General features: G+C 41.9%; 1 protein-coding gene across 1 annotated transcript in view; it reads left to right on the top strand.

Annotated features, from left to right (window-relative positions):
* Chsy1 (chondroitin sulfate synthase 1) overlaps positions 1–12,029 on the top strand; it is a gene marked incomplete in the record, with an annotated part of 65,868 nt that overhangs the window by 1,258 nt on the left and 52,581 nt on the right. The window contains 1 exon segment of the mRNA XM_005381708.2: positions 1–106. Coding sequence (XP_005381765.2) covers positions 1–106 — 106 coding nt within the window.

The following is a 12,029-nucleotide window of genomic DNA, read 5'->3' as shown; positions in this document are numbered from 1 at the left end:
CGCACGGCGCGGGCCCGGATGGCGGCCAGCGCGACGGGAACTTTATCTTCGTGGGAGTCATGACCGCCCAGAAATACCTGCAGACCCGCGCCGTGGCCGCCTACAGGTGAGCCCCTCCTCGGACGCCGCCCGCCCAGCAGCATCCAGCATCCCGGCGGGCGGCCCTGCGGGCTCCCCTTGGCTCCCGCTCTAGCCCGCTTCCCACACCCACACCCGGGCTGCCTGGGTGATCGGGGTGCCCTCGGGCGATGCCCGGCCTGGGCAGCAGATTTGAGAGGCGGGATGGTGGGGGCGACGCTCTAGATCGCGGGCTGGGCAGATGGAGTAGGACGAGGTGGCTCCTCCGGGTGCCTCTCACCCTGGCCCCGTACAGGGTACTTGAGCTTTCCGTAGGGAGGCGAGCTTTCTCTTCGGTGAAAAGGGCCTCCCTGAGCGGGGCTGCCTCCTGTGTTGTGCGAAAACTCACAGCACAGTAGTGTACCTGTGATAGTGGTTGCAGTGAGGTTATAATTTGGTTCTCTAAAATGTGCACCTTTGGCATCAGAAAGCTAGAGCCCGAGTAAATGAATCTGGCTAGGTGGAGCCTTTGCATAGTGCACGTTAGGTTTTACCGTTAGAAGTGCTATATTTCCTTAAATGAAAGAGGGTGCCCCCTGTGCGGTTAGTTCACCAGCTCGTTGAAGGAAGAGAAAGGACCTTGGTGCAAGGCAGTTCCCGGGGCCGATTCAATGGAAGACTCATTAGCCCGGTTAAAGTGATGTACGAAATGTTATCCAGTAACTGGGCTCTAGTTGGCGAAATGAGTCATAAACGTGGCTGCAGTCATGCTCAGGATTAACAAAGGGATTAGCCACAGTAGTCTTAGATGATTTTGGAATGGCGGGCATGGTACGAGTCAGATTTGTATTGGAGTCCTGCACTTTCAAAGTAAGAGAGGGTTGTCGACTCAGGAAAGGGATTTGGTGGAAACTTTATGCGAGTGAAGTACAGAAACACTTAGTGTATGGATAAAGTTTGGAGTTGAGCCAGCCACAGAACAAACCAGTGTCGGGGACGATTTCAGAGCACACGTGTTCTGGGAGGGAACTTTTAGGGCAGTCATTGCTGAGCAGGGCTTTGCTCGTTGTTGTGTGTTCTTAGTGTGTAAGCAGTTCCTTTAGGGCATCAACTTTTAAGGGCAACGCAATGTTGGTCTAAATTTTCAGACACTAGGTATTGTAAAGGCAGAGGCGTATACAGGTGTTTGCTTCTTTTAGGGAGGAAGTAAAGATTAAGAAAAAGATTAAAAAGCAGTGGAGAAGGGCTGCCTTTGGAATAGGCTGATCCCCGTTCCTTCATGTTTCCCTGAACCTCGTGCTTAAGGCCAGAGCCCACCTTCTGCCGAGAACAGTCCTGAGCTGCTGAAGAGCTTAGAATGCAGGTAGTGTAGATACAGACTAAGGCAGTGATTTGGGAACCTACAGATGGAGGTGTTCCATGACTAACCTGGGATTTCACACCCTTGTCCATGTTAGAAATGGATGAGCCTGCTAAATTGTTTATGGTTTTGCAAATAAATCCACATGACTGCAGTTTGGTGGCAGGCCATATGAAATCACAGCTCAGGGAACAATTACTAAAGTAGTTTGTTCAAATAGCAGATTGTGTGACCCTTTATCCCTAGCTCCCAACAAATGCATTTTCATGCTTACAAAGTAATTGTATATAAATCAACAGGGGCCCTGTCGCACCATTCAGAAAATGTAATGCAAACTAGACTACTACTGTTTCATACTCTGCAATGGTTACCCAAAGCTCAGGCTTGATGTTCTGACTTCTGGCCTTCTTTCTCATCTCCTGCTGCCTCTCTTCTCAGAGGGGTAGGGGATGTGTCAAGACTTTATCTCATTGTTTATTTTTAGGTGAGTGGGGAAAGTAGAAGCACACTTCTGTCTGAGAGAGAAACCCCTTCCAGGAAGTGCTACGTCCCAAGTCAATTCTTCATCTTTCTCACAGCCCTTTTCTTTATCTGATTTGAAGAGGTCCAAGAACCCAGAGCCTGAGGGTGGCCTTATCCTTGCAGGTTAGGGTCCCTGCCTGTAAGCCTGCCTCCTTGTGCTTAAACTGGCTATAGAGATGGCACAAGATGATTTCAGCCTGAAGGAACTTTTAGGGAAGGCCTGAATTGGGATGGAGGGTATAGGGTGTAGTTCATGATAATTTTGTTCCGCTTTGCAGTCTGGGCCAGAAGTCCACACTGAGCTCTGAAGTTCAAAATTCTGTGCAGTTTTGTATGGAAAGTGGGCTTGATCTTGAATCTTCTAGCACATGAGGAACCTTAGTTTGGAGCTGAATGTGGCTTGTTTTACATTTCTAAAAAGAAAATTAATTTTTTATCTTAAAAGTCTCAAAAACATCACACCAAAACAAAACAAAAACTCTTTCATTTTTACACGAAACTTTTTTGTTTGTGGAGGAATGAGATGACATCACTTTCAGTATGAGGGTGTTGTGGTATAGGACAGTACTGAAAATGTCAGAATTCAGGCGTAGGGACTGGTAATAAGCAAGCGCCTCTGGCCAGGGGCTGTCTGAGTAGAAGGTAGCTAAAAAGCCCTTGAAAAATCCAAGAAGATAGGCCTGTTCACATTGCAATTACTGCATTTTAATGATAGAACAGCCCAATCTTTATGTACTTTTAGTACCTTCTAGACTTATGTACTTCGTGTACCTTCTAGATGTGCTGTATGTTGAAGTTGGGGTACGGGCCACCAAGAGATGGCAGAGCTGTGACGGGCTAATAGCAGACGGAAAACAAATTGCAAAAAGCAGGCAAGCAGCAAAAAAACTCAAAAGTGTAGCAGATTCTAAACCTGCCAAAGCTAACTTCTGTATACCCTGAGTAGACACATGGCTGTTCGGTTCATAAGAGTGGTCCTGTTCATGAAAACCTTCAGATGTGCTTGGGATTCGTCCCTTTCTAAAGCAAATACATTCAGGGGTCCTGTGGGTCCAGACCCTGAGTCTTGGGGACATAGCATTACAGATGGGAGGGGCAGACACTAGTACGCAATTAGTAATGGGTACTAGAAAATAATTTGACTCCTCTGCACATTTATCTGTATTCTAGGTAATTTCACTTTAAAATGATACCGTGATTCCTGTGAATTTATTACACTAATGATCAATAGGTTGTGGGAACCTGAATTCCTTGTGTCTTGGGTTAAATAACTGCAATTCATATTTTCTCCATATTTTTGTGTTTTTTCTTAGTTATTTGATATACAGAGGTTGCATGTTTATGTAACACATAATCTATCCCTTTGTGATGTTAGATCCTTCTTCTTAAGCTCAGAAAGTTACTGCCCTGGGGAGATTTTTAAAGGCAACATTTTTTTCTGATTCTAGAAGGGGTAGATCATTGAAAGCTCACTTTTCCCTCCAAAAATACATTGTCTCAGCGCTGTGTGTTGAGTAAGCTTTCATTTCCCTACCATTTTAAAATGCCATCCTCACCATACTCAGAATTCCAAACTATGTTTTTGGACTTCCTATTTTGTTCCATTGATCTTTCCCTTTGTTCTTTTGCCAGTACCACCCTTTGAAGTTATTAGAAGTTGAATAATATTTTAATATTCTGTGGACAAGGTCCCCTTTGTCATCTGTTTCAAACATTTCTTGGCTGCACCTACCTGTTCTTGCTGGAAGAGTTTTGTGTGATTTAGATTTTTTAAAGTCACCATTTTGATAAAAAGAAAATGCATACACATTTAGCCTTTTAGTACATTTTAATCCCCAGAACACTGAGCTAATTCAGGGCTTCTTTCTTGTCTTCTTTTTTACCTCCCCAGGGTCTTTCTCTACTTCCTGAGAAGGAAGGCCTGGTTGATTTCTCTTTTTTGTTCGGAGTGATCAGGAGCGCATATAAAGATTAGTATCTGCCTGTAGGAGACTGTGGGAAGAAAGGGTGAGAAACACTAGCTGCAGATAGAGGAATCTTGTTTCAGGATACTGTTGTATCAGTCAGTGACCTCTTGCTAATGTGCTGAGTGAAGGCAGACCATTCCTTTACCAGCCTTAATGAGCCTCACCCTTTCTATCTCAGCATTCATTTCCTGCTTGAGCTAAGTAAACCATGATTATCTTTAAATAGTTCAGACCAGTACTTGTTTTAAGTGCACTTCACTTTGGCACATTTGTATGGAAGGCTTTTACATATAAAATCCAAACAATCAACCTGTAAGTGAGCTTCTGAGCATGACCTTCTTCAGGTTACAGATTACTTGTAGAAAACTGGAGAAAAGTGTGGTCCTGAAAGTGAGTGTGGTTTTATATATTATGGTTCGAGATCTTGGTGTCCACCAACAGATTGTTCTGGGGCTAGACTTGGTCAGCAGTGGGGGTTATGTGTAGTTGCGTTCTCATTACATTGGTAGTTTGACATTTCCTTGTCCATGAATTAAGCAGCTAGCTACTTGAAAGTCAGTTACTAATACTGGGCTTTAGTCCCACAGTTTAGTCCATGGAAGGGAACAAAATGATTGTGCAAAAGAGTGAGGCTTACACTCCCCAGATGAATGGGAATGAAATGTGATTTCACCCACACTCCCACCCTTTATTTCCTGCTGAGTTTTGAAGGATGAGTAAGAGTGTTTGAGACAGACAGTAGCAGGTTTCCTAAAAGGTGACATAGCAGGAGGTACTGCTGAAGGGATGGGTGGGAAAGGAGATTCATTCAGGCTGAGCTGTGCTGTGAGCTTTGGTCAGTGGAGTGGCAGTCAGGGATACACAGGGCCAGGCTGAAGGAAGGCACCTGTGTGCCAGGTTTGGGAGTTTGGGTTTTGGGTTATAGGTATCTAGATGGTGGCATTTTAGCAGGAGAGTAGCTTGATGTAATTTGTGTTTCAGAAGATGACTTGGCAACCTTACTGTTTAGGGGGTGGCTGGAGTAGGGCCCAAGAGCAAATTGGTACCTGTTGAGAGCCACTGTGGCAGTATTTATCAAGAACTTTGAAATGCATCTCTCCTGAGCGCTAGCAGTTGCTGTAGAAATCTTCCAGAGGAATTTAAAGATGTGCTAAAAATGGTGTCTGTGAAGTAGATAATTGAAGTATCTTCACCTCCTTCATTAGGGGGTATGGATCATGACTGGTCAGATTCATCTGTACTGTGATCTACCTCTCTAACCATTAAAAATGCTGTTGGAGGTAGGGGTGTAACTCAGTGGTAGCAGACTCACCAGTCCCCTGCACTGAAAACAAATGTGTGGCTGAAATACTTTTCTTGAAGACATTCAGAATTATTTGAGATTAAATTGTGAAACCATGGGACAAGTATGAGGGCTTTTGTTTAAAATTAAGCAAAAGAAACATACATCATGCTGCTGAATGATTTTTTTTTTTTATTAGCGCTTTGGGACTCCGCTAAAAGGACAGCTCTTGGGAAGAGCTTTTAGTTAGATTTTGACTGTGTTAAATTGAAGGCGTGGGGGCCCACTGGGCAGAGCTGACGAGTTGGCCTCTTGCTCCCTGGGCCCCAAGTTGAGGTGTGTAGCAATGGTGGCAAACTGTTGGCGGCATGCTGCAGCAGGGTCTTTGTGTCACGGAAAAGTCTAAAATTTCACCATCACTGGACTGTGGGCGTGGCCATTCTTGTTTCACTGAGTGGTAATAGTTAATCTTGTCCTGCAGTGTAGGTTAAACGTAGTTACTTGATTATTGTAAGCGTATTTTGTTCAGTTATTGTAACTGCCTGCTTCTGAGTGATGTTTGGGAGAAGCAGGTGACAGCATTAACTGTCTGCCTTTCTCACCATAATGCAGTGTCATTTCTGAAGCATTGATAGCCACAGCATTTATTCTGTTCACAAATACATTTGTCTGTAGATAGTTAAAAATTAGGGGCACTCTACTCTGAGTTGATGTGAGGTTGGTGCTTAAGAAACAAAACCTGGAGATTATTGAAACGGTAGCTAGTGATGCCATGAACATATGGTTTGTAAATTGATCATAGGTGCAAAGACTGCTTGTGTATTCAGCTTTGTTGTGTATATTTCTGATGATAATGTCCACAAATAAGTGGACGGGGTTTTGAGTAGCAAACAGCTTCACACAGAAGGAAGGTTTTAGAAGGTAACATTTGAGTCAAGTTTTGTGGTTTAGAGTTAAATCTAATCCAGCATAGAGGAGTCCCTGACAGGCAGGTTTTGTCCTCTTGAAAAGCCAGGCAGACAAAGGGCAGGTAGAAGTGATTGAAGTGTGTGTAAGGCTGCCCTCCTTATCCCTGATGACTGTTTCTTCAGCCTTATCAGCAGCAAGAGTACAAAAGAAGTGTGAGTGATAAGCCAGGAGACAAGTGTGTGGGATGGAAAGTTAATGGGCTGGCCTGTGGAGGCTGTAGTGTCAGGCTGGTTTGCATTCTGCCTTCCATATTTAGGAGTTTTATGACCTTGGGCAGGTTACTAAATTGGCCCTGGGCCTGTTTGCTTCACACACTTCAGACAGTCCTCTAAGATGAGGGAGTCTAGTCTATTCTGTGCTTACTCTTAATAAGGATGACTATTGGCTATTGGTAAGCAGGTGGGTTTCAGGTAGTGCTTCAGTACGAGGAGATGCTAATTTGCAAAGACCAGAGTAAGTTCAGGGTGGTTTTATTATTTGCATTAAACGTTATTTTTTTCTTAAATTTAGATTTTGTTCACAATTTTTTGGTTGGTTTTTTCTTTTGTGATGGTGCTGAAGATTAAATCTGTAGCATTGGACATGCTGGGCAGGTGCTGTACTTCAAGAGTTCAACAGCAGTATACAAATTAAACAGAACAGTTTGGCAGTATTGTAAGCTTTAAATGCAGATCAGAATTTGCCTTCTGTCATTTACACTCTGAGTTTTAATTCTTAAATTTCAAAAAGTGTATTTGTGGTCTCTCTAGGTGACTGTTCCCATTGTTTGTTGTGAACCTAGATTCAAAGGGCAGGTTAGTCTTAGCTCTTAATACTTTGGAAATGCCTTCTGGGCTGGTGTCCAGGCTATTGTTAAGGTGGGAAGTTGTAATCCACACTGCCAACAGCTTAATTGAGAAGAAAAATGCTCCTTAATACCAGCTTTCCCTGTAAGTCTTATTTTTTTAGGATCAACACTGAAGAGTATAATTTGACTTACCTTCTGTTATAGTTCCCCACGTATTCCAGAAAGGATTTGAGATTAGTCATGTCTTAAGGACAGTGTGAGTCAGTTGAAGATTGTAAAGGAGGAAGCCACATACTTGGAAACAATATGCTCAGAAAGGTGAAACTGTCAGTACATTCTATTCAGAGCTCCTGATACAGAGGCGGAGGACAGAGCGAGTGGGCCAAATAATGCTAGCCATGTCCTGTTGGTGGGGTGTGCCTTCAGCCCCAGAGAGGCCTTCATCAATCACCTGGCAGGCTGAGGACTCCGAATTTTCACCTGGACCGTGGCTGATGTGCCTGTTAGTGGAGAATAGCACCTCTATGCACTTTTTGGGGGAGGATAAACTAAGACTGGTGCACCATCAAACTGTGTTCCCACAAAATACCACATCTGTCCTGCATCCTCACAGTGGACCTGGGGAGGAATCGCCCCTGGTCTGAGTGTTGGAAGTAGTCCTACTTGACTCTGAACAACAGGACACAGCCTTGTGACTTCTGGTAGACCCCCCAGAAGCTTGTAGTTGAATGTGGACCCAGCATTACCACATGTTCAGGTCGTATGATGGCACAGAAGTCTCCCCGCACGAACTCACTCTGGGTTGTGTGGGCGTCTCCTGAGAGAACCACTCTGACTGACCCAGGGTTTGCCCTGGGTGTCGAGCTGGGCGGGGCAGCCTCTGGCATGATTTTGCCGTTTGTGCAAATGGGTTTCCTGCCTTTCTTTTTCTCAGGCCTCATTTTCTTTTTCATCTCCCACGCTCATCTCTCTTTGACCTCATTTTCTTGCTCATTCTTCATGCTTTCTGGTTGTCTTAAGTCCTTGCTAAAACAGGGAAGAAGGTACTTTTGATTCCTAATATGTATTAGTTCAGCAGAGGAAGACCAGTAGTCTCCCTTTTTCTTTGAATCTTGCTTCTGAGGTGCTTTTGTGCTTCATCTTAGCCAGAAGGCATGAGAAGCTATAGCTGAGGTGATTTTATCATGAGTCCTTTCAAATGTCACACTCTGACCAGCAGACAGTGTATTTAATGGTGGTTTGGGGAAACTTAGAGAAGATCTCCCCACCTTTTTCATGATAAAAATTAGTAGAACTTAAAGTGAGACTTTAAAGAATTCAGTCATATCCCTTTTTCCTTCAGTTTTTACCAGTTAGAGATGTTTTGTTACAAAAGTAAAACTTGCTGTTGTCAAATATTTTTATTTCTTTGTGTGCTTGTTAGCTCAAAGCTTTCCCCCAGGTAAACTTTTCTCCAATCACGCCCCCCCCATGTATATCAGAGAATATAGAAAATACAGAAAACATACATAAAAATCCTTCTGATTCTCCATGCAGAAATAACCACAGTGAGTGCTTTGGGGTAGAGTTCTGCATAATTTTATTTTTGTATGTCTGCCTTTGTTCTTTTAATAAGCCGTTTCACAAATATATACTGTTACTTTTAAAAGTTACCATATATTATGACTGATTGTGGTGTCAAATGTTGCAGTACAGTGATTGTGCTATCATTTTTTGCACAGAAATGAATTTTACATAGATTTTCTCAAAATGATACTGAGTAGAAATGGAGACTGTGATACCAGGGTCTAACACAGCATAGGCATTCCTTCGCTAAGCTAGTATCAATCTAGCTGCATTTCTTAACATGATTTCACTTGGTACAGGGATAGTGTTTAGGAATCCAGGGGAATGGAAGATTTGCTTGGCACTCTCAGATTTCAGCTACCTTATCTGGGCTTTAGAAAGAGTTGGGTATCAGTCCACTGAAAATTGAGCTTTCTGGCAAGGGCCTCTGCAGTGCTCTGTTGTTTCCGTTAAGAGCTCCGGTAACATGTGTTGATGGCAAAGTTGACATTTGCTTATGAAAATTATGGAACTTGACCTGTTTCTACTGCAGAAGGAGGGCCAGCTTGCTTGTTCAGCAACGTTTCTTCAATTCTTTGAGATTATTAATGTGCCTTTGCTCCCCCTCCCCCAGAATGGTGAATTAAGAGTTATGTTCCAGAAGTTGTTCACTTTGTAGAGTGCTGTTTAACTTTAGCTGTGAGCTAAAGTTACCCTAATTGAAAAGATCATAATTTCTTATGATTGGAGGGCGTACAAAGGCTTCATGTTGGGAGAGCTCCTTCAAACCACCAGGCATTTAGAACAGAAAAGGACATGCGGTTTTTCCTTGGGTTACCAAAAAAGGAACAGATAATAATTGGGTGGAGTTACTGTGAAACTGCAGAAAAGCTTTTAAGGATGAATTTTAGGTTAGATGGCCTGTTTTTAAAATTAATTACTTGCTCTTCTTGGACAAATCATGCCATTTGAAGTCACAGTTGAGGCATTAGCATTAACTACATCTGTGGTAGTCCTGTCTCTAGTGCTTCCTGTTCAGTGTTTATTCTGGGGGTTCCTGGGAAGTAGGGCCCCTATGAGAACAAATTTTAATCCTTGGTCTAGTATGAAAGAAGTTTGAGCCTCAGTGTAATATGAGCGTCTGGTGTTTTAAGTAAAACACTTAATAAAATGTAATCCTTTTAGGTTGGTACCATGTAACATTCTGACATGGGATAGATAATAGAACAGAATTCTAATACACGAAGTACATATCCTGAGGTTTGAGTTTTTAGCCAGAAATGTGACAAGCCGAAACTGACTGTTCCATATCCAGCCACACTTTACTGTCTCCCTCACTTCTTCTTTTACTACCTTACTTTCTTTGCAAATCCCTGTCTTCACTAATAAGAAGTCATGCTGGTAGAGTGGCAGGAAAACTTCTTAACACTTACAATTCATTTAACCCTCGGGTGTTACTGTTACCCTGCCTCAGCTTCTCAGGTGCTGGGATTACTGGCATATACCACTACACCTCGTGGCAGATACACTATTGCTACCTCTAGTTTGCAGATAAGGAAACCCAGGCAAAGAATAATTTAGTCAAAGTAATGAAGATTCTCTCTCCAGTGGCCTGATTTGAGAACGTGTGCCCTATAGATGAGTGCCTGTTTAACAGGTTGTTCCTCTGGAGGCTGGAATTAGAGCTTTAGTGTTCTTGCCTTCTGGGGTCGGCCCCTTTAGGTACACATTTAACTTGGTTTGTTTTCAGGATCACATTTTGGTTCACTGGCATGGCATGTGTTAATAAATTGCTTTTATTCGTTATATTTTTAAAGTCAGTCATAAGATAGTACAAACTACTAAGAATTAAATTTCAGAAGTACCATGAATAGAAATACATTTCACCTCTAGCAAGCCTGTGTTCCCTGTGAGTTAGTTTTGTTGTGTTTTGAGGGTATCTGTTTTGTACAGGTAGAAATTGAGGAAGTATGACTGTGGCTGGTGGCAAGTGATGAGATGTTCATTTGGAGGTGATTTCTGCTTTTTTGCACACACGTGACATCTTTAAGTCACTTACTGTATAGGAGTGGGCATTATTCAGAATTAACCTTTATTATGTGCCAACTGCTGAAATCATTTACATTTTCAAAGAATTGTTTTAACTACTAAACAAACAAACAAAACTAATTCTGTGTAAGGAGCGTGCAGTCAGGTACTCTGACTTGCGTGGGAGCCAGGTTAGTGTTATCACTGACTTCCTGAGTTGGAGTAGGGCTGGGGAATCATTTCCCTTCCATGTGACCACGTCGCAGAGTGTGTGTAGATTGTCACACATTCTGTGTACAATGCCCTTCATTCACATTTGCGAAAGACTTGTCCTTTTATAGGTAGATTTTGTTTCTCTTTATACTATTTCTTCATTCCTCCTGAATTTACTTGACCATTTTTTTTAAAGGAGCATTCCTTTGTAAAAAGGAAATACAGTGTTTGATATGGTATCGGTAATACCGTAGTGTTCTATATATACCAAATTTGTTGTTGATGCTTTGTTCAACACTTAAGTGGCATAGAATATATAATTTTATTTTTTTTAATAATTTTAAATCCTTAGGCATTACAGGAAAATATTGATACCTACAGTGATTTATCTATTTTTAAAGATACACTTTTTTAACATCTCTGAAATTAGCATGCATTTTATAGTTGCTGGCATGATGGGATGGTGATCAGCAGTATTTTTCTTTGTTATTGGTGGATGAGGCAATTGCACACCTTATGATTAACCCCCTAGATTTAAGGAAAAGCAGTGTGTAGTTAATCTGTGGATTTTTTGAGAGTCATGTTTGGTAGAAAGTTGAATCTTGCTGGATTTTTCCTCTGAGAAAAGTTTGAAATCATTTTTGTACTTCTTATTTTTTGTTAGAAAGAGAAATGAAAGCCAGTCATTTGTTTTCCAAGTACTTCATGGTAAATTATTTTTTAAATTACAAAAATAATATCATGCTTCAGAATTTCAGTTTTTTTTTTTTTTCTGGTACTGGGAATCAAACCACAACCTTGCACTTGCCAGTCAGGCGCTGTACCACTGAGCTAAATCCCCAGCCCCCAGAATTTCAATTTTACAAGATGAAAAATATTCCGGAGACAAATAGTGGTAGTAGTTGCTCATGATGTGAATTACTTAATGCCACGAGCTACCAGTGGTAAATTTGATGTATATTGTATCACAGATTTTTCTCAAAGATAAGTAACGTGGTTAACTTAGTAAAATTTCCCCTCAATGTAGAGTTGCACACAGCAGAGTGAGAGCCATCTTTATCTACTCCCCATGCCCTCCCAGCGTCCCTGCTTTCTGTACCTCTTCTTTTTTTTTTTCTTTTTTTTTTATTTTAAAGAGTAAGAGAAGGATAGCAATAATGGGGGGGGGCTTACCAAATTACAGACAAAGTGGTAGGAAATTATCAATGGTTATTGTTTTACATATTGTTATCTACAAGATAGTTTCTCAGGAAAACAAATAGACAAATAATAGTGAGTTACAGACAAAAGAGGTAGGAG

Source organism: Chinchilla lanigera, unplaced genomic scaffold (genome assembly GCF_000276665.1).
Source record: "Chinchilla lanigera isolate Chin_1 unplaced genomic scaffold, ChiLan1.0 scaffold00015, whole genome shotgun sequence".
NCBI lineage: Eukaryota > Metazoa > Chordata > Mammalia > Rodentia > Chinchillidae > Chinchilla > Chinchilla lanigera.
Note: the sequence above shows the minus strand (reverse complement) of the source record. Positions and strands in the feature narration are given on the sequence as shown.